The 23,210-nt window shown below is 38.5% G+C and overlaps 2 protein-coding genes across 2 annotated transcripts in view; one reads left to right on the top strand and one right to left on the bottom strand.

Annotated features, from left to right (window-relative positions):
* Positions 1-23,210, bottom strand: part of LRIG2 (leucine rich repeats and immunoglobulin like domains 2) — a 64,081-nt gene that overhangs the window by 27,783 nt on the left and 13,088 nt on the right. The window contains exons 2-8 of the mRNA XM_008697764.2: positions 4,627-4,692; positions 2,936-3,010; positions 2,643-2,777; positions 1,958-2,101; positions 1,706-1,849; positions 899-1,042; positions 549-692 (exon numbers count right to left, since the gene is read on the bottom strand). Coding sequence (XP_008695986.1) covers positions 549-692; positions 899-1,042; positions 1,706-1,849; positions 1,958-2,101; positions 2,643-2,777; positions 2,936-3,010; positions 4,627-4,692 — 852 coding nt within the window. The remainder of the gene's footprint in view (positions 1-548; positions 693-898; positions 1,043-1,705; positions 1,850-1,957; positions 2,102-2,642; positions 2,778-2,935; positions 3,011-4,626; positions 4,693-23,210) is intronic.
* LOC103669445 (40S ribosomal protein S27-like) lies at positions 6,367-7,409 on the top strand. The gene has a single exon (XM_040626885.1). It carries the CDS (start codon positions 7,044-7,046, stop codon positions 7,203-7,205), a length of 162 nt encoding a protein of 53 aa, XP_040482819.1. The 5' UTR covers positions 6,367-7,043; the 3' UTR covers positions 7,206-7,409.

Here is a 23,210-nt window from a genome sequence, read left to right on the forward strand (position 1 = left end):
CTGCTGAATGAAAAGTAGCAGTTTTCTGGTAGTAGTTCAAGGTCAGAGGAACAAGAAAATGTGCATTCTTGACTAGCAACTGTGTGTTATTCCACAGTAACTGGCACAATAAGAGATGCTTTGTTGTGTAGTTGATTAAATTCAGAATTACAGTACAAACTGAACTGGCTAAAGATAAATAAGATTTATGTGTGGGAATAGAGACAAGTAAGATTGTCTTGCCCCAAGGTATAAGATAGAAAAAGTACTGCAAAATATTAACACAAACATAATGTGTAGCTTGATTAGCTGTTTTAATTTGCTTTACTATTTTTTTTTAAAGACTGTATTTATATATGAGAGAAAGACAGAGCGCGCACAAGCAAGGGGAGGGGCAGAGGGACAAGTAGACTCCCATTGAGCAGGGAGCCCAAAGCAGGGCTCAATCGTAGGATCCTGAGATCATGACCAGACCCAAAGTTGAATACTTAATCAACTGAGCACCTAGGCGCCCGTATTTACTTTACTGCTTAAAAAAAAATAGCAAAAAAAAGGACAGATGTACTTACAGTGTCTGAAGATTGGAAAGAAATCTAAATACACCATCAGCAATGTGAGTGACTCTGTTGTCCCCTAAATTCAGTCTCTCTAGTAAGCTCAGACCCACAAAGGCAGATTCATCCAGGCGAGTCAACTGGTTATAGGACAAATCACTAAAAACAGGAAACATGGAAGCTAAGGAATTCATTGTATTTTAATTCAACTTTCCTACTCTCATTTTATTTATATGATAAATTAAGAGCTTTCAACAAACTTCTAATAAAGAGGGATGTCAGATCTTATTATTGGTCATGAGAATGATTTATTCCAACCTACTCTAGTCTCACAACCTTCCCCTGAAATGCCATCCAACACTCACAGTTCAGATAGTCTTTGGCAGAACTCCCATGCATCAGGGCTGATTCTTTCAACAGCATTCTGGCTCACATAGAGCTGTTGTAACATTCGCAGGCCATACAACCACCCCTTGTTCACTTCTGTAAGGTTATTATACTCTAGTTCTCTGCAGAATTAGAGAAAGAAAGGAGAAAATACGTTTCAAAACAAGGCACTGCAATGAAAAGATTCCAAAACTCTTCATTAGTTCTTGCTCAGAGAGGCATATCCTTTTGCTCAATCCAAGTAAGCCAACAAAGTCTATTCAATAAATATTTATATTTTACTTACAATTTATTGCTAGAAGGTAGTAAGACCATCTAAAACATCAGATCTATAAAATCAACACACTAAGAAGTTTGATATATCTGTTCATGGTAAATTCTGATAATTTTCATCAGCTCCAAACATTAAGAAACTATAAGCTTTTCAGACAATTTTTTTATAAAGTAGGCTCCATGTCCAGTGTGAAGCCCACCGTGGAGCTTGAACTCACGACCCTGAGATCAAGACCTGAGCTGAGATCAAGAGTCAGACACTTAACTGACTGAGCCACCCAGGAGCCCTTAGATGGAATGTTTGTAAGAATGATGGAAAAAAATACCAGTTCGATAACAAAGCTTAAAGAGCTTTGCATACACTTATTTCACATCAGAAAAGGGAGAAAAAACTAATGTACTTGGGTATAATTAAATCAACTATCCCAGCCATTTGGCACTAACAAGTCCCAGGAAGACCCTTTTCCTAACAATATTCCTAACAATATTTTATTCTAGTTCATAGTACTTACAATTCTTCCATGTTATCCAAGCCAAAAAAAGCTCCATCCTTAAGTTTGCTAATACCATTCCGCTGCATCTTCAAAGATCTTAACGAATCAAGCCCTTGGAATGTCAGACCTTCCACCACTTTAATCCTGTTTCTTTTTAGCTCCCTTTAACAAAAATAGTTTTACAGTCAGAAATTTGCTGATTTGCTCTAATGATAATTAAAATAATTTAAAAGAAAAAACATCTTAAAATCCATCTATTTAGTTACTCACAAGAACTGGAGGTGAGGTAGCTTGAAAATCTTGGGTGGAATCATGCTGATTCTGTTCCTATTTAACTTTACCACTAGTAAGGAACTAGATAAATTATCAAAGCAACCAGCCTCCAAGATGGTTATCCTATTATTACTCAAATTCCTATAACGAACAAGATAACAAAAAAATTTAGTGAAACAAAACATTCTACCACCTGACAGCTACCCAAAGTCTGAGTGAGCCCCAGCTCCACCACTCAGCAACTATACACAACTTTACAAATCATTTAACTGCTTTGTTTCTTCAACTACAAAATAAGGATAATACCTTATTACTAGGTATTATTAGGTATACCTTTGTTAGGTTCAAACAGTACAAATAAATATGCTTTGTAAACTGTAAAACACTAGCACACATGCTGATTATCATTATACAGGATAAGCCACTAATTAAAAAACCAATCCTATTTACTTTTTATAAAACTGTTAGCAAAACACACCCAAAATTAAACTTCAAAAATCACCCTGGATACGTAGTGTTTTCTGAAAATAGGAGAGAAAAAACAACAACCCAAAAAACTGACCACAGATTTGTTTCACATAAGCATACCAAAATCACAATAAATAACAGACATTTCTGGGAAGATAAGTATCAATAAACAATAAACATGCACTTTAAAATAAATCTAGTTTAAACTACTTACAGGTATTTAAGCTGCATTCGAGGAAATGAAGATGTCTTGATTTCTGATATTATATTTGAACTGAGATCTAAATTCTCGAGAGCAGGGTAAAACTGAAACGCTTCTGCATTTATTTCTGGGATTATATTATGGACTCTATAAAAAAAAAATTGTAATGAAGCTATTGCCAGAGACCCACCCCAGACCATGAGGATGTTAAATAATTAGGATCGACAAGAAGGGTATTGAAAACAAAAAAATTTTTTTAAATGTACTATTCATAATTTAAAAGATCTGAAATCTGATTTACTTACAATGAGAGTAGAGTAATATTACAGGTTGGTTCTCCAAAATACGGGATTTCTGTTAGCTCATTATAATTCATTTTCCTAGACAAAAGGGAAAAACAGATTTCAAAGTTTAGAGGGGGAAATGTTGCCTCTTGAGTTCTGGTTTCTGGCTAGTAATTATTCTTTAGGATAGATGCCAAATTTGAAAATGGCAGATGACTCAGAATGAATTAGACTAAATGCATTATACTGAGAAATTAAAGATTTTAATAAGAAATGCTTTTTCATGATATAGATCTAGGATTGATATCACTATTTTGCACATCAAGTATTTTTAATCCCAGCAAGGTTCCTGAATAGTTTAGTTACTTTTCTGACAAGCTAATTTCAGTCCTTCTTAAAGAATAATCAACCTAATCCATATCTCTTTATATATTTATTTATAGTAAATAAGATAAAAAATTATAAATTAAGTAAATTTTTAAAATACACACACACATATTTTTTAAGTTATTCAAAGTTGAGAGGGTTGCTTGAGTCCACAGACGAATCTGCCTGAGAGATGGAGCCTATGATTACTTTTACAGATGACATGACATGTCACCATCTGATCCTAGCAGCTCTTTAAACATAATGTCTCCAATGTTTTAGTAGCAAATCTAATATAATCACATTTCATTAACCTGGTTTTCAATCACTGAACAGCCTCAATAACCTAGACTACAGAAAAGAAACCAGAAGTAAAAGGCCTCCAAGAAACCATCCAAAGTTACAAAGTCCATGTCATAAAGCTCATGCATTTCCCACTGAAGCATTTTTCAGGACTTTCTTCGGTGCCTACTCTTTTAGCCAAATAAGCTTGTCAACTATTTATTCAGTGCATAACAGATCAAAATCAGTCAACCTGGAGCAGAGACAGAAGGAATTCAAGGACAATGAGTGCATGAAGAAGTTACCCCTGTCAGCAAGAAATGAAAAAGAAAAATAAATCTGAAGGTTCTGGCATTTTAGTGTAGAGGCAAACAGGGCTCAAGGGTTGTGCCTCTAGAAACATCACAATGCAATAACTGATATTAATAGTATTTTAGAAAATTCCCTCCAAATACGTAATAATACATCTCGTTATTACAGGAAAAACTTCAGTGAAGTAGAAAATTGAACTGTATTAACCACCACATTACAGACAATACAAAAAAATACTCTATTTCACGTAAATCTTAATTTTTTTTTTAAGTAGGCTCCATTCTGGGGATAGATAATGACAGTTACCTGAGATCAAGAGTCAGACGCTTAGCCAACTGAGCCACCCAAGCACCCCCACGTAACTCTACTTTAGACATGATGCTTGTAACTTAGACAAGTCAAGACATAAAAAAGTTTACCCAACAGAGAATTTCACTAGCTGAAACTGGCAAAACACAAGCAAAATATATTTACTCTGAAAAGGGGGAAAAAAATCTTACTTTAGATCCCAAGAAAAGTAGATAGAATAATATTTCTACACAGTTTGCAACTAATCACCAACCTAATGGCGCAATGCCCAGAGAGTCTGTAATGATAGCAGAGCCAAAGACAACAGTTTTGGTTTTTAAACAATGTCTTTTAAATTTTTTCCATCAATTTTTTGACAGTATTCCTGGATTGAACAACCTCAAATTCATAATTCAACAAATCTACCTCTAAGAGTTTAATTTAAACAAATAAAAATAACTTACACTTCTTGTAATGTTTGAGATTCCAAGCTGATGTTCCAGTTAGACAACCGATTATGACTCAGATCTCTAATGGAGGACAAAAGATCATTCTTAGTTTAGTGTTGGAAAAGAGACTTAGAGAAAAAAAAAAACTAAACGTAATCTAAAAGCCCTATCACATGTGAATTTGAGTAGTACACACAAAAAGAAGAAATGTTTATAAAGGATGAATAAATATCTAGATTTCAAAATAGCTATTTTACTTTTTGTTCATTTTTATGAGTTTTTTTTTTTAACTAACTAGGGAATATATTCACATGTATTCACATGGTTCAATAATCAAAAAGTATAAAAGGAAATACAGTTTGAGTCTCCCACCCTGTCACCAGCCATACGATTTCCCTCCCCAACAGCAACAAATGAAAACACACCATTTCTTGTGCAGCCTGCCAGCTATTTTATGCATGCACCAGCAAATTTCACAAAAGTGGCAGAATAATTTACACACTAATTTGCCCTTTTTTCACTTAACAATACATCTGGTAGATCATTCCACAGCAATATTATATAGAGTTCTTTCATTCCTTTTAGTGATTATCTTATACTTTCATTGTAATGGACTATACTTTATATATTTTTGAAAGAAAAATATACTTTTTAAAGTAACATATTGCACAGTACATTATAATATATAATATTGTAATGTACTGCATTATACTTTAGCAGTAGATAAAAGAAGACCGATTTCACAAGTCAAGACAGTGAGCTTCTACATGAGAACTGAGGCTGACCATATCCTTAACAGAGATTCGGTCTTCCTAAAAAAAGCAATCTAGCTTCAGGGAAGAAAAAGCCATCTCCAAATTATGTTAATGATGCTGACTGGTGGTGGTGGTGGCAGCTAACATTTATTAAGCGTCAGGCACTCCTCTGTGCACTTTATACATATTAACTGCCTAAATCCACACAACAACCATACGAGGCAAATACTTTTACAATCTTGCCTTGCCTAAAACAGAAACAGGGAGATGAATAATTTGTCAATCCAAGGTCATACAGCTAATAAGTGAGGAAGCCATGAACTTGAAATTCCATCTCACTTCTAGCAAGTAGTTTATTAGATAAAGCAGAGATTTCACTGAAATTAGTCATGAGTCTAAATATTTAAATAGGCTTTAAAAATTCACCTTGATGCTTCCTGGCATCCTTACAAGGCTGAAGTGGAATCCAGCCCACACAAGCTGTCTGCCCAAGAGATGTATTATACATTACAATATGGCTAGCAATAGGGACACACTAGAGAAACATTACGGATCACTTTATCTCACTGTGCCACCACAGGCAGTTGACAGATGCATGCAGGTCTGAATGATGTCTCTATCACAGCAGAACAATTTGTTCTCAGCTAGATTCATGTCTGTCCATCTGTAAAATTTAGCCACTTTGATTTAGGAGCTTAATTTATACCATAAGAGAACTAAGGCTAGATGAAACCATCCCTTTTCCACAACAGTTCTAACACCTTTACGCCAAGGTACCTGGCACCAGATATCAGCTCAAGGACACTCATGACTAAGGGTATGCACTGGGAAATGTTAGAGATAAAAACAGGAATTTACTCCACATAAAAATCTTATATTCAGATACTTTCATCCAACTCACACTTGCAACTAAACAACACAGGATTTTATACAAGTGAAAAGATATTTACTGTGGCATTTCAACTAAAGAAGAAATTCAGCTCTTCTAATTTAACTTAGGTGAAGTCCACACTCTGCTCCAAGGTGGCTGGTCTGGCAACTATCATCTGTGTAGCAGGCTAGCATAGTATGATTTAATTCCATATCTGATGCTAGCTAAAATTTAATTTTTTTTCCCTTTTACAGATTAAGAGCTTTCATTTTAATCATAACAGTGCTTCCAATGCCTTCCCAAACCCTAATCTCTCTGGCAATGTAACTCTTGACCATAACTCATCTCCTACAGCTCTCTCACACATGTCAACGACCAGATAATCACTTTTAAAGAAAACTATTATTAAAGAAATCTAACGCAGTCAAGTTAACCCAACTTACACATGGTATAAACTACTTTGTATTAAGTAGCAGTGAAAACTGTCCAGTGTCTCTACTGGGAAAGAGTGATTTTCTCTATCTCTTTGAAGAACCTCTAAAGGCTTTTTGATGGAACCCAAAAGATACTGGAAATACTTTGGAGTCTCTCTACAGGATAATGCTGTCTTAAGAATATATGCCTCAGATGCTGCAAGCCCAATCGTGTGCTGCTCACTAGGGATGTCGCCTTAGAGATCAGACTGGCTGGGCTGCTCGCAAAAGGATCAACAGGCTTTTGGCTAGAGATTTACTACACCCGTCCTTGGAAGAGGAAAAGAAAAACATAAAAAGAAACAGCTAGTTCAAAGCCCACATTTCTATTTTATGGATGTAAAATGTCCAGGTTGCTACAAGATTACCACGGTTTTCAGCCCTGCTCAGATGGTGGTTATTTGTGTAGGCTGTTCAACAGTGTTGTGCCAGCCAACAGGAGAAAAGGCCAGATTCACAGAGGGGTGTTCTTCATTTAGAAGAAAGCAACACTAATGATCCACACAACCTCCTGAATTTGTGTTATATTGCAGAAAGCCTAATCAGTTTAGTAATTCCAGTTAATCTACCAAAATAATGTAATTATGTTTAATTTTGCAAGGTACACAATGGTGATCTCCTATTTTGGTCTCAGTTTTTCAACAAAGTTTTGATTATGGACAAAAAAACAATAATGTAAGTAAGTCTCAGAGGTCAAAACCCCATAATGAGGCTCTCTGGACCCTTCTGCAACAAATCCACATCAGGTGGGATTTTAAAACACTTAACAGTGAACTAAAATACACTCCCAGGGGCGCCTGGGTGGCACAGCGGTTAAGCGTCTGCCTTCGGCTCAGGGCGTGATCCTGGCGTTCTGGGATCGAGTCCCACATCGGGCTCCTCCGCTATGAGCCTGCTTCTTCCTCTCCCACTCCCCCTGCTTGTGTTCCCTCTTGCTGGCTGTCTCTATCTCTGTCGAATAAATAAATAAAATCTTTAAAAATATATATATATAAAATAAATAAATAAATAAAATACACTCCCAAAGCAGTACTATCATAGTAAGCAATTGTGGTAGTTTCCCCACTCTCCCTTATCCACAGTTGGGCTTTCTATGGTTTCAATTGCTCAGAGTCAACTATGCTCTGGAAGCAGATGAGCCGGACGCTAGGTCACAATGCCTACATCATTCACTTTGCTTCATCTTGTCATAGGGGCATTTTATCATTTCACATTATCACAAGAAGAAGGGTGAGTACAGTACAGTAAGGTGCTTTGAGAGAGAAACCACTTTCATATAACTATTACAGTATATGGTTGTAATTATTTATTATTGCTGTTAATGTCTTACATGGTACCCAACTTATAAATTAAACCTTATCATAGGTATGTATAAGAAAAAACATAGTATATATAGGGTTCAGTGCTATTTACAGCTCCAGGCATACACTGGGAGTCTCAGAATGTATCTCCCATGAATATGGGGGAAGGGAGACTACTATAGTATAAATCTGTATAGCTGTTTATCAAAATACCAGATGTCTAAAATTACATGGATTGATCTGATCATCACTATTCCTGCAATGAACATTTACTGAACCACGTGCCAAGCACCATGCTAAGAAGTACTAGGGTTATGAACTGTCAACCTTAGTAACCTTTTTTCTTTTTTGAAAGCAACATTTAAGTACTCAGATGGAGTCACTGGAAAACTAAAGATAGATTCAACAGTGACTCAACCATTACCCCTCTTCCCTAGAAATGTATGCACATTCTTTTATACCTAAACTTCCCTCTGGAATTTAATCATGACATGGGCATACAGCAGTGCACAGACACACCCTTGCTTTCCATAACCATGCCCTTCCTATTTCTTTTTTTAAAGTACTTCAAGGGGTGCCTGGGTGGCTCAGCCAGTTAAGTGTCTGCCTTTGACTAAGGTTGTGATCTTGTGGTCCTGGGATCAAGCCCTGCACTGGGCTCCCTGCTCAGCGGGGAGCTTGCCTCTCCCTCTCCCACTCCCCCTGCTTGTGTTCCCTCTCTAGCTCTCGCTCTGTCAAACAAACAAACAAACAAACAAGTTAATTAATTAATAAATCTGGATACTTTCTTAAAGTCTCTCACCATCCCCAGTGGCAAACCATTAATTCCATTTATTCTGCATAAGTTAATGCTGGTCAGATTTTGGTTTTTGTTTTTTTTTTTTTTTAAGCAAAAGTCCTGAAATGGAGAACTGTCTTTCAAATATTTTCACCTTGAATATCCCTAAAATATACTTAAAAACTTGAAGTAATCGAATGCGTGATAAATAAAACCTAGAGTCTAGCTTTGTAACGTCAATAATCTTTATTTTTAAACACCACTAATATCTGAATATTTATGGACATGATGCTTGGAGAGTAAAGATCTCAGAGAAGGCCTTATCTCAATGTTCTAAACCCCGCTCCCACTCATGCTAATTTACAGGGATATAGCTGTAATAAGTAATGAATTATTAAAGTTCTTGATATCATGTGGAGCCAGAGGTGCCATTAATGTAGTCATTTAGTACCATCAGGGTGTAAATAATTTATAGAATGTACAGAGCAATCACAACACTCTGAGGAGGGGAATCAAGGTCTGCAAGCTAATCGCAAAGAAGTCCTATAGCAACACAGGCGCAGAGGTTTTCTTCTGCCTAGTCACATGTGTACACTTCTGAGTCATCATCAATCTTTTTTGTTTTTGAGAATCTGCAGCACTAATAGACTGTGTTGTGAACTTCAACAATACCAACACTTCACTGAAAAGGGCCCTTCACAAAACTTTTAAGAACATATTATACCCAACAGTTCAGGTATGTCAATGCTTTACATATTTATCCAGCATAATTTGCCTTTTTTGTGAGTGCAGGGGGTGGGGGGGTGGATTGGGAGGCAGAGGGAGAGAGAAGCTCCTCCAGACCCTGCACTGAATGTGGAGCCTGGCATGAGGCTCCATCTCACAATCGAGATCATGACCTGAACCGAAATCAAGAGTTGGCCGGTTAACCGACTGGGCCGCCCAGGCACCCAAGTCAGGAATTTCTGTTCACAAAAGCTAGCTCAGGGAAGGCTGGGTGGCTCAGTCAGCTAAGCAGCCAACTCTTGATTTCTGCTCAGGTCATGCTCTCAGGATCATGGAACCGAGCCCCACAACAGGCTCCATGCTCAGCACAGGGTCTGCTGGAGATCCTCTTTCTCCCTCTCCCTTTGCTCCCCCCTACCGTGTACACACACCCACATACACATATGTTCTCTAATAAATAAAATCTTTTTTAAAAATTTAAAAAAGAAAGAAATCCCTGTCTTACTAAAGTGTATCTAGCATAATTTACTTTTAAAAATAATACTCAGGGAGCGCCTGGGTGGCTGAGTTGGTTGAGCATCTGTCTGCCTTTGGCTCAGGTCATGATCCTGGGGTCCTGAGATCGAGCCCCACATCAGGCTCCCTGCTCGGTGGGGAGTCTGCTTCTCCCTCTGCCCTTCCACCCACCTTCATGCTGTCTCTCTTTCTCTCAAAAAAATCTTAAAAAAATACTACTACTCAGGATTATCATTACAATGAATTATAGTACTGTGATTTAAACAAGCTGACGATCTTGAGTACTCCTGAAGTACACTAAAGACCAGGATTCCAAAACAACTCTCAAAATCCTGTCTTTTAGGTTTGATTTTCTTGTACCACTACCAGCTTTATACCAAAAGCTATTCCTTCTTGGAACTGTCAGCAACAGTACTACCTGCAAGTTTTCTAATTTGTTGCTTCTAATCAACTGGCATAGGCTAGGAAATCCCAGCGCCTGAATTGTCTCAAGTAGGAGTAAATGAGATCTGAGTGAGAGTCTGAGCAGCTCCTTTATGAAGTAATGCTTCCTGGAAGCATTTTTGTTTTTTGGTTGAATGAGAGATGGCTAGAGATATTGCGTAAATTATCTTTGGGATAAATGAGATTTTATTATACCATGAAGCACAATGTGATTCCAAATTAAATCTTCTATCCTTCATTTACTCTACTTATTTGTAACACACTGTACAACACTTTTTATCTGAATCCAAAAAGCTGGAGGTGGTAGGAAGATGGCAGCATTCATTTCAAGAATCGGAGGCAGGGGGCGCCTGGGTGGCTCAGTCGTTAAGCATCTGCCTTCGGCTCAGATCATGATTTGGGATTGAGCCGGAGCCCACATCCAGCTCCCAGCTCCTCTGGGAGCCTGCTTCTTCCTCTCCCACTCCCCCTGCTTGTGTTCCCTCTCTCGCTGGCTGTCTCTCTCTCTGTCTGATAAATAAAATCTTTAAAAAAAAAGAAAAGAAAAGAAAAGAAAAGAAAAGAAAAGAAAAGAAAAGAAAAGAAAAAAGAAAAAAGAATCAGAGGCAGGTTTTATTTTCCTCCACTATACTTCACTGGGTTCTTAATGACTGAAAATATTGCTTCATTGGAAGGACTACAAAGACAAAACAGGAAATATGAATTCTACAGTTACATTTTTTCTTTTTATTTTAATTCAATTAACCAATATATAGTACATCATTAGTTTCTGATGTAGTGTTCAATGTACAGTTACACTTAAGAATAGTTTCCATGTGGGGGCGCCTGGGTGGCACAGCGGTTAAGCGTCTGCCTTCGGCTCAGGGCGTGATCCCGGCGTTATGGGATCGAGCCCCACATCAAGCTCCTCCGCTATGAGCCTGCTTCTTCCTCTCCCACTCCCCCTGCTTGTGTTCCCTCTCTCGCTGGCTGTCTCTGTCAAATAAATAAATAAAATCTTTAAAAAAAAAAAAGAATAGTTTCCATGTGGCCAGTTCTGGGGCCTTGGGCAAAGCATTCAACCTCTCTAATATTCAGTCTCTTCTAACATTAAATAAGAACACTGTACCTACCGATCTCACTCAATTGCTCAAGAGATTAAAAGAATATATACCAAATGCTTAGCATACAAATGAGTATGTATATAATAAGTTATTACTGGATTGAAACAGAATGATGGTCAAGCACTGTCACTTTTTCTGAGTATTTATCTATTATATATGCAAACACGACCCACTTCCCAAGGTAAAACTTTAATTAATTGGAACTACTCCCCTACATTATAACTTAAAAGTAGTAAACTACATATTGCTTATGAATTCCACTTTTATGAGAAAGATTCCAATAACAAGGCAATCTACCAAACACCTGGTCAAGTTACTGAAGTATATATTTGTATCACAAGATTTGATGTTTTAGAATAACCCAGTGATACCTCTATGGGTCTATTTTATATATGGTCACATAATTATGAAGAGGTAGCTACCAGGAATTTACTGGAATAGCAAAATCATAAAATAAATAGAAATCTAAATGTTTACTAAAATGGGATCACTTAAATAACTTATGAACATTCCATACAATAGAAATCTCTACAGCCAGTAAAAAAAGACTAACACATTTTTTTTTAGGTTTTATTTATTTGAGAGAGAGCACGAGTGGGGTGGGGGAGTGGGGAGCAGGGGAGAGAGAAAGGGAGCAGCAGACTCCGCACTGAGCAGGGAGCCCAATGCAGGGTTCGATCCTGGGACTCCATGATCACAACCAGAGCTGAAGGCAGTTGCTCAACTGACTGAGCTGCCCAGGCGGCCCAAGAATAAAAATTTACACATGGTACATAGTATGGCTTCGTGTGTGCACAGACACGTGTGCATTTCAAAAAAAAGAAAAGACATAGATGTGTGCAGAACTTCAAGAAGTATACCCAAGAAACAGTTAACAGTGGGTTTTCCTTAGGTGGAACAGACGAACTGTGATTTTTCCACTGTATATGCTCCTGTACTGTTTAAATAGTTAACCATGGGAAAATACTGTCTAAAAATAAAAATAAACCACATATAAAATCTACCTTCAACTAAGAATGTGACTAGGAAAGATTTTAATTCAATTACTTTTCTAAGAGATTAGAATTCTTCCTACAGAATGTTTTCAGAATAATGCCCTGAGTTGACCAAATCAGGTTAATTACGAACTGGACAAAAGGAAAAAAAAAAAAAAAGTAGATGGTTCTCTTATATTCCTAATCAGTAATATACCTCAGAAAGATACTGGAAAATGCAAACACACTAGTCTGTTTTTGGACCGATTTATGAAACAGTAAATTCCATTTTAGAACCTAGTGTCTGGTCTTCAAATTTCAAACGAGTGAACAGAGCTGAAATTTTAGCAAGCAGTACAAAGCCATAGCATACTAATAAAATAATAATTCAGCAATAGCAGAACAAATGCTGTTGCTTATACATGAAAATATACAGGAAGCTATGCATTTTCCATCATCATTAGTAAGCATTTTCTGCATATCAGCTAGGTTCACGTCTTTGTATCAGACTATTTCTATTTTATTTAAGTCATTAGAAAAATTTTTAGGAGTGAATGGATATTAAAACAAGCTATCTTATCACCTACATTATTGGTAGAAAAGGAAGGTCTAATCAAAGCCAAGCATTAGTTGATTTCTCATTATTAATGTAATCCATCATTCCTTAATATCCATATAGTTTAATTTGGCACAAAGTCTATTATCTCTTCAAATAAGCATACTTATGTTCAGGGTTGGTTATGCTTTTCCTGCAGCAACCTGCCAAGATTCTGATTATGTAAGCAATATGTAATAGTGATTCTGAAAACAGATATGTAAAAAATAAAAATGTGTAAGAGGAACCCAAAGAAGTATTGTTACAAATTTGTTTATACCACACTTCACTAATGTTGCACTATTTATGATTTCACTTTAAAAATGCTAATCATCACTAGTTATTCTGAGTTATTCCTACAGTTAAGTTCGTTACAAACAACATAATTTCTTCTTTGGGGAAAAGCTGGGAAAGGACAAGGAAAGGAGAAAGGTAAAGAATACACACACTTGGGGCGCCTGGGTGGCTCAGTTGGTTAAGCAACTGCCTTCAGCTCAGGTCATGATCCTGGAGTCCCAGGATCGAGTCCGCATGGGGCTCCCAGCTCAGCGGGCAGTCTGCTTCTCCCTCTGACCCTCTTCCCTCTCATGCTCTTTCTCAATCTCTCTCTCTCAAATAAATAAAATCTTAAAAAAATTAAAAAAAAAAAGAATACACACACTTAAAAAAAAAAAAGGCTTACAGCAAAGTAAAGGTTGCATTACCTATTCTGTTCCTCTGGTTTTTGTCCCAAACATTAAATTAATAATTTGGATAGGATGTAGTTATTAAATTGCTTTTTATATTTTATATACATCAGCTGAATATCTCAACACTTTTGATGACTGGAATATTACAGAATAAACAAGTTGAGTCACTCACTTTGGCATGGAAAAGAAAATACTGCATAAGAATTCAGATATTTTTCAAAAATATTTTTGCTAAGCTGTTAATATGATGTGTTTTCTCTACTGCTAAACGCCCATATTCCATTAGGATTGAAGGACCTTTAAAAAATAAAATATACCATATAAAATGTCATGGACCAAAGATGAGGGAAATGTATTTCTAGCATCAGGAAGAAATGATTATCTTAATATACAAGTAAGTCTTTGAATATCCGTGTGCTGACTATACATCTTGTATATCAAGAAATGCAAAATATTTTTAATATAATGAAACTTAAGGACAATATTCTCTATAAAAATATGTGTCCTCCAAAAGCATCAAGGACTTTCAAAGAATTAAGCAAAGCATATCTCAATTAATATTCAATAAGCAACAACTGTCTGTGCCTCAGTTGGTTCTCCATCCCTGCTGAAGCATCATCAAGGAACTCTAACATACTGATGCTGGGGTCTCACCCCAAACCAATCAAATCAGAATCACTGGAGTGTAGAGCCCAAGCACTGGTATTCTGTAAAAGCTCTCCAGGTGACAGTCTAAATGTGCAGTCAGTACTGAGAACCACTGCACTCGTCCAGAAATCTATTAACTCAAAGCCTGTGGCCAGAGGATGCTCTGTTTAGATTCTCTCAATTCTTTTCCTTTTCTTGCCCTACAATAAACCTCTCTGTCAACAAAGACTTGACACCTACCATTTGCCACCCAACACCCTAAGCAGACATGAACAAAACAGACATCTTTGGAGTTTATGTGCTCCCTCTTGGAGTTTACAGAATCACCTTAAACTAAGCCTCCTGGCACCGAGATGCCACTAAATTCTATTCACTATCAAGATGAGATTCCTATTAAGTAAATTCCTAGGGAACCTGGGTGACTCAGTTGGTTGACCGTTGGATTCTTGATTTTGGCTCGGGTCATTACCTCAGGGGTCATGGGACCGATCGAGCCCCACATGGGCTCTACACTCAACACACGGAGTCTGCTTGGGATTCTCTCCTTCTCTGCCCCTCCCCTGCACGCTCGCTCTCGCTTTCTCAAAAAAAAAAAAAAAAAGAATTCCAGGGGCGCCGGGTTGGCACCGTCAGTTGAGCATCTAACTCTTGGTTTCAACTGGGGGGTCTGGTCTCAGCGTCATGAGATCGAGCCTCGCACCTGGCTCTGCACTCAGTGGGGAGTCTGCTTGGGTTTCTCTCTCCCTCTTCCTCTGCCCCCCCCCATTAACGCCATATGTGAGCACGCACACTCTCTCTCTCTCACTGAAATAATTTTTTTTTAATTCCTATTTGTACTACAGGAGGGTAGGATAAAACGGTAAAGGAAGAAATGGATGCTTTTATTTCTATTTAATACATTTGTTTTGCTTTTTTTAAATGAGTATATATGCCCTTTTATAACTTATATATGCTTTTTGAAATAAGATTTTTATTTTTTTTCAAGATTTTACTTTTAAGAAATATCTACACCCAATATGGTGCTCACCCTGACAACCCCAAGATTGAGAGCTGCATGTTCCACTGACCGAGCCAGCCAGGCGCCCCAAAATGAGATTTTTAAAATGCATTTGTAGATAAATGCAGCAAGACATATTAGTTGATTCTTTGATAATCCTTGGCTACATACTTCACTGGGGAGGAGGTGGGATTTGGGTTTGGGTATGAGAGTCCATAGCAAAGCTAATGACCCTAGGTTTCTTTACTTTGCAGTTACAGCCTTGTTTTTCCTAGTCCCTTAACTACTGTTCCCACACCCAGCAAGATCTTATCAGAAAGGGCAAAGGTTGAAGGTAAAAATCCTTTGGGGATATAAAGAGCACACTATCGCTCTTCTTTCCATGTAGTTCTAACATCCAAAACTCAGTGCCACTCGGGGCAAGGCAAGCACGGGAGGTAAAGTTAATTAGGAGAACCAGACTGCTCAAACAAACGCAATTAAAACACCTTCCTCCTACCAAATTATCAAAACCAACATTTTTAACAATAATCAGTGCTAGGTAAAGTGTGGTAAGACAGGCACTCTCACAGTGCCAAAAGAAATTTAAATTAACTTATGCTGGGTTTCATGTAAAATATCAAAATAATTCAGGATAGACCTGTGTTAACAACCAGCCCTATATGATCTGTAGCAAATAATGTACTAGTTCAGATTTCTTAAGGCTCTCTCATTATAGGTTTTCTTCTTAGGTATCTTCTGAACTAACCAAGAACGTCTTGAAGATTGCAGAAGATTTCATGGGATCACATGTTCTGTTTACCACTTCCCCAGATAGATCAGGATAAAGATGAAATATGTTAAATCTTTAATGCAATGAAACAAAAGCATACTGTATATGCTTTGAGATGATTTTTGGAAGTGAAAAGGTTCATTCTAACAGTAGTTTGCAAGCCAAGGACAATACATATTGGATTCTGGAAACATTATGGTAGCATATTCCCTCAGCCCACAGTGTACTTCAGGAATTTACCAGGAAGTCTGTTTCTTTCGAAGAATAAAACTGGTGTTTCTCCTAGCACCTGGAAAGATAAGGTGTGTGAAACACGAAATGCTTTTTGAAGTATCCCAACTCTAGAAACAGGTGGCTGCTACACAAATTGGAATGAAGTTGTACAGGCTACTAAAAACCCCTCACACCACAGCTGTAAGCCATGACACTCTGTGTGCAACTGATTATTCACTAATATTTAGTAAATATCTAATAAATGCTGCAAAGCCCTATAAAAACAAAGATGATCAGATTAAATGAAAGATTATTTGTGCATGGAAAAGTTTCTGGTACACTCAGACAAAACATCCCAGAGTAAGATGAGAACTAAAGTCAGTAGTAACTTAATGTGCCTATATTAAGAAATTTTCCCTTTTTTTGGTTAAAAAAGAAAAAAAGATCATCTTAAAATACAAATAATTAGCTAATACCCTGATTCATTCACAGTGTTTACTATGGAAAATGAGGTGCCTTGAAAAGAAACCATCTAATAAAATATATAAAAGACTAGAGAAGCAAAATGAGAAAAGACTGCTTTGAACTTGTCTTGATCTTTCCCTCCTCAGAAGACACAGACACACACTTAAATTCAATTACTAAATTCATTCAACAAATATTTTTGAGTACCTACTGCGGATCACTGTTCGTCTACAGCAATGAACAGACAAAAATCCATGCCCTCATGATATTTACAATCTACTGCAAAAAAGACAAAGTAAAATATACAGCACGTCAGAAAATGATGCCTGCTAAAGACAAAAAGAGAGCCAACGAGTTGGGATTGTCTCTGGTAGAGGAGAGATAACCTGAAAGTTCTGAGATTCTTGTGGAGACCGGTGTAAACAAGAATCAAGGGCGTAATGAGACTGGTACTGATGGTCTCATTGCAGATACTGATTGGTGGGGAGAATGTGAGGGAATGAAGACGTAGAGAATCTTTCCAGTTCTTTACTCTGAAGAGTCAACTGGGAACAGGATACTATCATCCAGAGCACGAAGAGTTTCCTCTGATTGCTGCCTTATGGAAGCCTAGAGGCCTAGAGAAGGAAGTCTTACCTAGGTTTGATCACAGAGTGAACCAGCTTTCTAAAAGCACTGTATGCTCAGTTCCACATAGCCAATCTTACTTCTCTGTAAGAAGTATGGTGGGAATAACACAGACATAACAAAATGGATGGAAGAAGCAGAAAACAAAGGTTGACAGTAATAAATAAATGAGATAAATGAAGTACCTTAGAAAGGAAATCACATCTGTACCATTTTTAAAAGGACTCATTTTCAGTTCACCGCCTTGTGGTTTAAAGCAATTAAAGTTCTTTTCAAAACATTCAGGCTAGATATCCAACTAAAGTGTATCAAATTATGTCAAAGTTATGTTTCTGCCTCTCACAGTTTCTTCACAACATACAATGGAAGGTTGACAATTCATTTTCAGAAAAACATACATACATATGCAATGAACTTAAAGGCCCTCAAATCAACTTCCCTAACATATCACTTTCTAAAACCTAAGAATATTTCCAAAGTGTACCTTAATTTTTACCAGTATCATCATAAATGTAGAAAGGAAGGATACTACAAATTATCTGCTCCTTTATTTTTTTTTAAAAAGATTTTATTTGAGAGAGAGAGAGAGTGCACACAAGCCAGGGGAGCAGCAGAGGGAGAGGGAGAAGCAGACTCCCTGCTGAGCAGGGAGCTTGATCTGGACTCCAGGATCATGACCTGAGCTGAAGGCAGACACCTAACCAACCGAGCCACTGAGGAATCCCTATCTGCCCCTTTAGAAAGGAAATATGAAGTACTGACAAAGCTATGCAATTTTTCCTTGACATCACACAAGTCACTGGTAGTGAGCTCTGGACCTTTGAAAGGATGAAGGCTGACTCCTCCTATTAACAGAGAAAACATTTTGCCAATGTCACTTACAGAGAGCAGCAGCTAAAGAGGTTGAAATTGAAGTCACGTGCAAATTCGGACTTTCCTAAGAGTTATTTGATGTAAATTAATGTCCTCTTTTTATGCTAAAAAACTCATCTATTCGCATCTGTTCTAAAAGAACAAATGCAAACTAATCTTAAAGTTACCATAATGAGAAGAGCCAAGAAGAAACTAGAACTAAATACATACGAAATTAATCTAATATAGCAGTGATTCCCCAATACTGATCCATTACCAGTCCACAGTGAAATGAAAATAGGAAGGACAAGATTACAAGTTTTCCATAAAGCTAAATACATTTAATCTACAGAATTGTCCTTATTTCTAAAATTATGTACTTCCTAATTTTTTGGTGCTGTCATGAAACGACTATGACAACAAATAACTGGAGGATAGGGATTCTAATGGTGTCACTTGGCAAAACAAGAAGTAACTTATAAATTTGGTCCTCCAATTCCTGTCTCTCTTTCTCTCTCTCTCTCTCTCTGTGTGTGTGTGTAAAATCAGAATGTGATATAGAACTTAGCACCCATGGACAATCCAGTCCAATTTTGAATAACCAAATAAAATTGGAAAGAGTTTCTGATATAGAGAAGAATAAAGACAGAATCTAAATAATTTTCTGTCTAGAAAAAATTCCATTTCTTCCTACCTTTATTCATATATACAACACTCCTGACACCAGATGTATGATTCCCCCACACACACACCCCAACCAATTCTCCAACACCAACTGGATGTCCCACAATGCAGTTCTGACATTAATGGGAGTTAGAGCAGACCCTACAAGTTAAGAGCTCTGGCCCAGAAGACCACCCCCCAATTCAGTCCCACAGCCCATCTCACTTCTCTGTAAGAACTAGTGAGGAGTACCTGGGTGTCTCAGTCGGTTAGGCATCTGCCTTCTACTCAGGTCGTGACCTCAGGGTCCTGGAATAGAGCCCTGCGTCAAGCTCCCTGCTCAGCAGAAAATCTGCTTCTCTCTCTCCCTTTGTCCTTCCACCACCAACCCCCTCACTCAGGCTCGCTCCCTTTTTTTTAATTTAAAGATTTTATTTATTTATTTGAGAGAGAAAGCAGAGGGAGAGTAAGAAGCAGACCCCCCCCCCCACCGCCAAGCAGAGAGCCTGAAACGGGGCTCGGTCACAGGACCCCGAGATCACAACCTGAGCCGAAGGCAGACATCCAACCAACTGAGCCACCCAGGTGCCCCTCTAATAAATAAATTAAAATTTGGAAAAAAAAATTAAAAAAAAAAAGTATGGTGAAACTATCACAGACACAAAAGGTAAGTATAAGTAGTAGGCACTGTGTCAGGAATCGGAGTCAAAGACCAAGTATTAGAGTATAAGATGCTCCCAATGCTCTAATCACTTGGAAATTTCAAGGATTTCAGGAGCTCTGTGCCACCAACCAGGGTCAGAGACCAATATATATTTTTTCTATTATTTCACAGCCCACCTTGGTCTCTGGCCACAGACCCCCTCACAGCAAAAAGATACACAACTCAAAAGATACTGACACATTAGAATCCCATTTAGTCATTAACAATTGCACTAATCCATCAACATCTCATATGAAAATGCTTTCTAGACTAGGCCACTTAGGTTCACAGACTTCCAATCCTGTGAGGTCACAAAAGCAGGAACAGTGTAGGCAAACAGAGTTTCAGCCAGACATAAGATACAACTAAGAGATGGTATCATCTCTGACTCTGAGCCTCTTTTGAGATGTTAACATTGGATTTCCCTCATTATACAACCCATTTATTCATTCCTTTACCCTCTGCTACTAATGCTCCTTCTCTCCACTTATACCCAAACTCTTCCCCCTTTGGAAGAGACATCAGGTTCGGCTACTATGCTGATCTAGATTGCAAACAGCAGTAATAGTCTAGCAGGCACTTCCCCCTCAATCCACTCCATTCAGCTGGGGAAAGGTTCTACAGATGTAGAACCACAGAGCTATTCTTAACCACCAAGCAACAGAGTGGCATTCACTCTTAACCTCAATTTTGCCTGATGAGGCGAAGGCACAACCCACCCCATCAGGCCCTTAGGAGTCTAACCCAAGCTTAAAAATACAGTTTCTTGCTAAGGAATCACCCCTGCTTTCAGCACTTTGTATTTGCGGCTCTCGTCCTATGACCAGTGTATCAAGCACAAAAGAAAAAAGTTGAGGTGATGTGAAGAAGAAAGAAAAAGTACAGTCATTACACGAGGATACTCCTCCCTTGGTAAGAACTGCAGAGTCATCCCAGCATCCTTTGCCACACCCTCTCCCCCAGATCCACCAGACAAAAAGAGGACCCTGCCTGGTGGGGCTGCTCCTTTAGCCCACCTCATGCTGAATGAGAGCACACTCTCATGAACATACGTAAGCCATACGTTCAGGTCTTTACCTCCCATTTTACACAACCGTTGTTTTCATTGCCCATTCAATTCTCTATTGAACTAGTGCTCTGGAGAGGACATCTCTCTGCCCATTTGTTGGACATTATGAGCTGTACAGTCCTCGACTGGAAGAGATCGTGGCGGGCCATCCAAATTGTGATGATCATCTTCTGTTCCAGTTCTACTTTAGTACTCTGAGCACTTGCATCCACTGTCAGATAAGCAAAGCCCAGTCCAGTCAGCGTCTACTCCTGTCAGGACCCATTCGTAACCTACCAGTGTTACAGCATCAGTCTCATTTGCCACCTGTTTAAGGGCCTTCCCAACGGGGAATCTCCCACCTAGCAATCTACAATCTCTCCTTTGCTTGCAGATAGAACAGTTCTTACTGGCATTTTGTGTCGTAGAAGGTACAAGAGGCCCACGTCTAGATTCGGTCATCTTTGCATTGCTGCAGGCCCCATTATCCACTTACGTCATGGGCCCAGGTGGCTACCTCAAGCAAGCACACACAAATATTTGCTTATTGATTCAAATTGCCTTACAAACCTAAAAAAGGGTTCTTCTGATGAACATCGACATGTCCTACTTTATTTTTTTTATTTTTTTAAAGATTTTTTTATTGATTTGAGAGAAAGAGCATGAGCAGGGGAGAGGGGCAGAAGTAAAAGGAGAAGCAGACTCCCTGCTGAGCAGGGAGCCAGATGCAGGACTTGATCCCAGGACCCTGAGATCATGACCTGAGCCGAAGGCAGACACTTAACCAACTAAGCCACCCAGGCGCCCCGACATGTCCTACTTTAATGCACACTTCAAATTCCCTCAGCGATTTCCATAGGGCTATGCCCTATGTGGGCATTCCTTTAACAGAACAGGTTTCCATGTTCTTCTGCCTAGCCATATAGCCAAGCCATTGGCCACTGCCTCTGAATCAGTAAAAACCCAAACACAGGGGCTTTTACCACTGTTCAACTCATCCACGCTGCTAGGAAAACAGCATCCGATTCAGCCCACCAAGCTAATTTGCCTTTACCTTCTCCAATCAGAGTGGTGGCCTTCCAAACAGGAAGTTCACCTTGGAACTGCCATCCACAAACCATGTTCGTTGGTCAGTTTATAGGACACTGCCCAAGTGACAAGAGAATTCAGCAGCTCCTCACACAGTTCCCAAGTCAGTCCTAGGGGGAAAGAGGCTCCCTGTTCTTGCGTATCTCCTCCTTGCACTTCCATTTTATTACAGAACTCTTCTGGGCATTGCCCTACCTACTAAAGAGTTTATCCGACATTGTGCAAGATATCATGATTATTTCAGTTTTCAAGATTATTTTTATGACTTTTAGTCACAGTGGCTGTTTCAATTACTATCCAACAGCAAGGCAATAATTGCCCTTCCAGTGGGAATTCTCTAGTCCAAAGTCCAGTAAGTCATTGCTGGGAGGCACTCACAGGCTTCTACCATAAGCCCCAGTCTATGGTACGCTACAGTACACTATCACATACGAGCACTTCCACTTCTATTCCACACTGTCTGGGCTTGGGCAAGCTTCCTGGTTCCCCTTAGTGTATCCAACTAATATTAAAAGATGGATTTACCTGACTTCTGTTTCACAATAATAGGTAAAGGAAATATTCCCCAGACAGACACAAGGTCCATCTCCCTAATACAATCAGGTAAAAACCTGTTCAAACACACCAATTCTCTTACAAACTTTCACCTTACATTCCTAACTGTAGCCTCCATTAGGACCTTATTAACAGGTTTTGGTTTTACGATACTAGGACAAAGTGTTTCCCAAGCCGGACATAACTCATTCCCATAAAACGTTCAGGTAAAGGAGACACAACTTCTTTACATAAAGCCTTGTTTAAACATTCCAACTTTCAAAATCCTATCAACCTTTACGTGTTTATGTTCTCTCAACTGCATTAGGGCTTTATCAATGGGTTTTGGTATCCGGTACCACAGTGCAAGAGGCTCCCGTATCAAGGAATCCTAGGAAATTTCCTTCTCCACCTCCTGAACATTTTACCCACTCTTGTGCAAAAGGCTTTGGGTCTTGCCCAGGGGTGAAGCCAAGAGACCCTGGCCCTTTGTCAATTTTCAGCTCATTTAATCTATCTACCCAATGCCCCAAGCAACTACTAGTCACATTACTCACTGTAATCTCTGCCTTCAGATTTTTAAATTTCTCCAAACTGGGGTAAATAGAATACTCTTGTTTGGGGCCCTTTATGTTGGGGGGGGGACCAGAAAAAGGTCCCTTTGGCCTGCCCAACCTTAAGTAGTTTTGTACTAAAATCTTTGTTTTAACCCCATCAATATGTTTCATTCATCCCATTTCTTAATAACCATCTAAAGCTTTCC

Source organism: Ursus maritimus, unplaced genomic scaffold, assembly GCF_017311325.1.
Source record: "Ursus maritimus isolate PB19 unplaced genomic scaffold, ASM1731132v1 scaffold_12, whole genome shotgun sequence".
Classification (NCBI taxonomy): domain Eukaryota; kingdom Metazoa; phylum Chordata; class Mammalia; order Carnivora; family Ursidae; genus Ursus; species Ursus maritimus.